Here is a 2,648-nt window from a genome sequence, read left to right on the forward strand (position 1 = left end):
CATTTTAATAAATTAAAATGTGTTTTATATTTCAGTTATATTAACACTCTTACTTCTTTCTTTCTTTCTCTCTCTCTCTGTATATATATATATATATATATATATATATATATATATATATATATATATATATATATATATATATATATATATATATATATATCAAAACAAAGTTTTGTTTAATTTATAAAAAACTCATTTGACTTTAATAGAAAATCCATTTCAAAATTAGATTAAAATAATTGATTATGATTTATGATAATTGTTTTAATAAATAACAGTAGGTCTTAGAAAACAAAATAATGATCAAAATCACCTTTGACTCAAATTTTATTTATGATTGAAAATAAAATCGCTGTATTTTACAATGTATTAGTGTATTTTGGTTATTTGTCATAGTGGTAAATTTTTTAAAATTTTCATAAATATTAACTATTATATTAATTTTAAAAATATCCATTAGCAACATAAATAGTTTTCTGAATTTATGAAATTATTAGCATGATTCTTAATACGAAGAAGTGAGAGGTCATCTTATCATTATATAGACTTTCAAAAATAAAATTATCACTTCCAAAAGAACAAGTTGAAGGGCAAAATACCCTACAATTATTACCTACTACTACTACTATTATTAATCATTTCACTTATTTTGGAAAACCTTTATGAGCAAGTAGTATGAGAAGTGAGAGGCGTGAGTATAAAAGGAGGATCCCAAGCATAGGAGAAGCTAACAGTAGCAAAACCCTTCAAAGGATTGCCATTGATAAGGAGGCAAGAGTCCCCTTCAACAGCAAGAATTGATCGACTAACAATTTCTGTTGTCTGAAACCCTCGGCATGACAACCTTATTTGGCTTTGTGTGCAATTACAGTTGTTTTTCACAACTACATTCCACTCAGGCTTTCCTAGTATTGTTCTCCCACTTCTTGTTGTCCCAATGTTGATGTTGTTCAAGTTACAATAACTGGACCCTGCAAAATTTATGCAACAAGCACATGCATAAAGAGAGAATAATATTTATATAAAAAACATACAATCTCTTGATTTTCTCCTTTATTCAATGCGCATTATGTATGAATTTCAAAGAAAGTTGGAGTTTTGGGGTCACAATGACATACCCAATCACCCTCTAGTTCTAATGATTAAAAAGAGAGAAAAATTCATGAAATATATTAAATGACATAAAAAATATACCTTTCATTACAAAACTAAGAATGAGAATGGAAATGAGGTACGTAAATGTTGTCGTCATTCTTGGTGAGTGACTTCTAGTACTCTTGTTCTCTAACGAAACAATAACAAATCTTTAGAAGAAGATTGTTTCATGTGTTTTATGTTTCTCATATTTATAGAGTTTTGATTGGCATCAAAAGATAAATATTTATTATCCATAATTATAAATATAAATTTAAAATTCAATATAATGCAACCAATCTTAAAATAATAAATACAATTCATGTAATAAAAATAAGTGCAATTAAACTTAAAATAATAAATAAAATCGATATATGTATCTATTATTTTTATTGATACTAGAACCCTCCACACTCTTATGTGATGTTGTTAATGTAATATACATATTAATTGTTAATAATTATAATTAAATATATTGATTGAAAAATTAATATAAGGGCAATTATTTTAAAATGATAAATCTAATTAAAATAATAATTAATGTAAAATAAATAAAATTAATTATATGCATGTATTATTTTATTGTTAATGTATTCCTATCAAATTTCCATTTGTATTCATTAGATATTTAACATGATTAGACAATTCAAGTTTGACCTGATTAATCAGACAATCCATCGTAAGACCATGAGACATCATTCGACGCATTTTGATGTTAAAATTTTAATTATTTTTACTGCTTAAAATATGTATAACGTGTTTATTTTATGAATTAAAAGAGAGGAACAAGTTGCAATGTTAAAAGTGTTTCAAGATAATCAAAGAAAAATCAAAAGATTTAGTAAGTAAATTATGTATCTTGAAATTGAAATTTCTTTGAATTGTCAACGGTCAATTTTAACTCTGTATATACACTTATTTTGTTTGCACTGATAAGAGACTAATTTGCATATAGAATTTTTTTTTATGATCAAAGTATTTTAAGAATAATCTGAATATTGCTATGAAGATTTAATCACAACATTCATTTTTGAAGAAAGGGAGAAAAAACAACTTCAAGTGAAGTAACAAAAAGCTCTCTACATCCTATCAGGACACTCCTTAAGGTCATTTCTTCTACAACTATAAATAGAGATCAAGCTAATAAACAAGAAAGAAAGAAAGAACTTTTTAATATAGTATTATAATCTTTAATTATTAACTTCACTTAAAACTCAAAATTGTATATTAGGCTATGTTTTGATTTATTAAAATCAGTTTGTAATATATTATAACAGGATAAACCAAAATTAAATTTTGTTCTTATGTGTTAATCAATTAACATGACATTTTTATTAGAAAATAATTTACGGCTTTGTTAAACTAAGAGGCTTTGTTAAACTACGAGAAGTGAATTGGTGTAAAAAAACATTTATTGAAGGAATTCATTTATTTAAATATTTTTAATTTCAAAAAAACATAATGCAATTATTTTGAGAATCTTTTTTATAAAAAGAAAGTAATGAAATGGG

At 24.4% G+C, this 2,648-nt stretch overlaps 1 protein-coding gene across 1 annotated transcript; it reads right to left on the reverse strand.

Annotated features, from left to right (window-relative positions):
- Window positions 1–594: 594 nt before the first annotated feature.
- Window positions 595–1,255, reverse strand: LOC148200250 (protein TAPETUM DETERMINANT 1-like). Its single transcript, XM_088111897.1, has 2 exons — window positions 1,198–1,255; window positions 595–974 (listed from the first exon to the last, which is right to left on the reverse strand). The coding sequence occupies exons 1-2, from the start codon at window positions 1,253–1,255 to the stop codon at window positions 664–666; spliced, it is 369 nt and encodes a 122-aa protein (XP_087968023.1). The 3' UTR covers window positions 595–663.
- Window positions 1,256–2,648: the final 1,393 nt, after the last annotated feature.

The sequence above is a fragment of the Vigna umbellata genome, chromosome 4 (genome assembly GCF_029865625.1).
Source record: "Vigna umbellata cultivar VRB3 chromosome 4, Vumbellata_1.0, whole genome shotgun sequence".
Taxonomy (NCBI): domain Eukaryota; kingdom Viridiplantae; phylum Streptophyta; class Magnoliopsida; order Fabales; family Fabaceae; genus Vigna; species Vigna umbellata.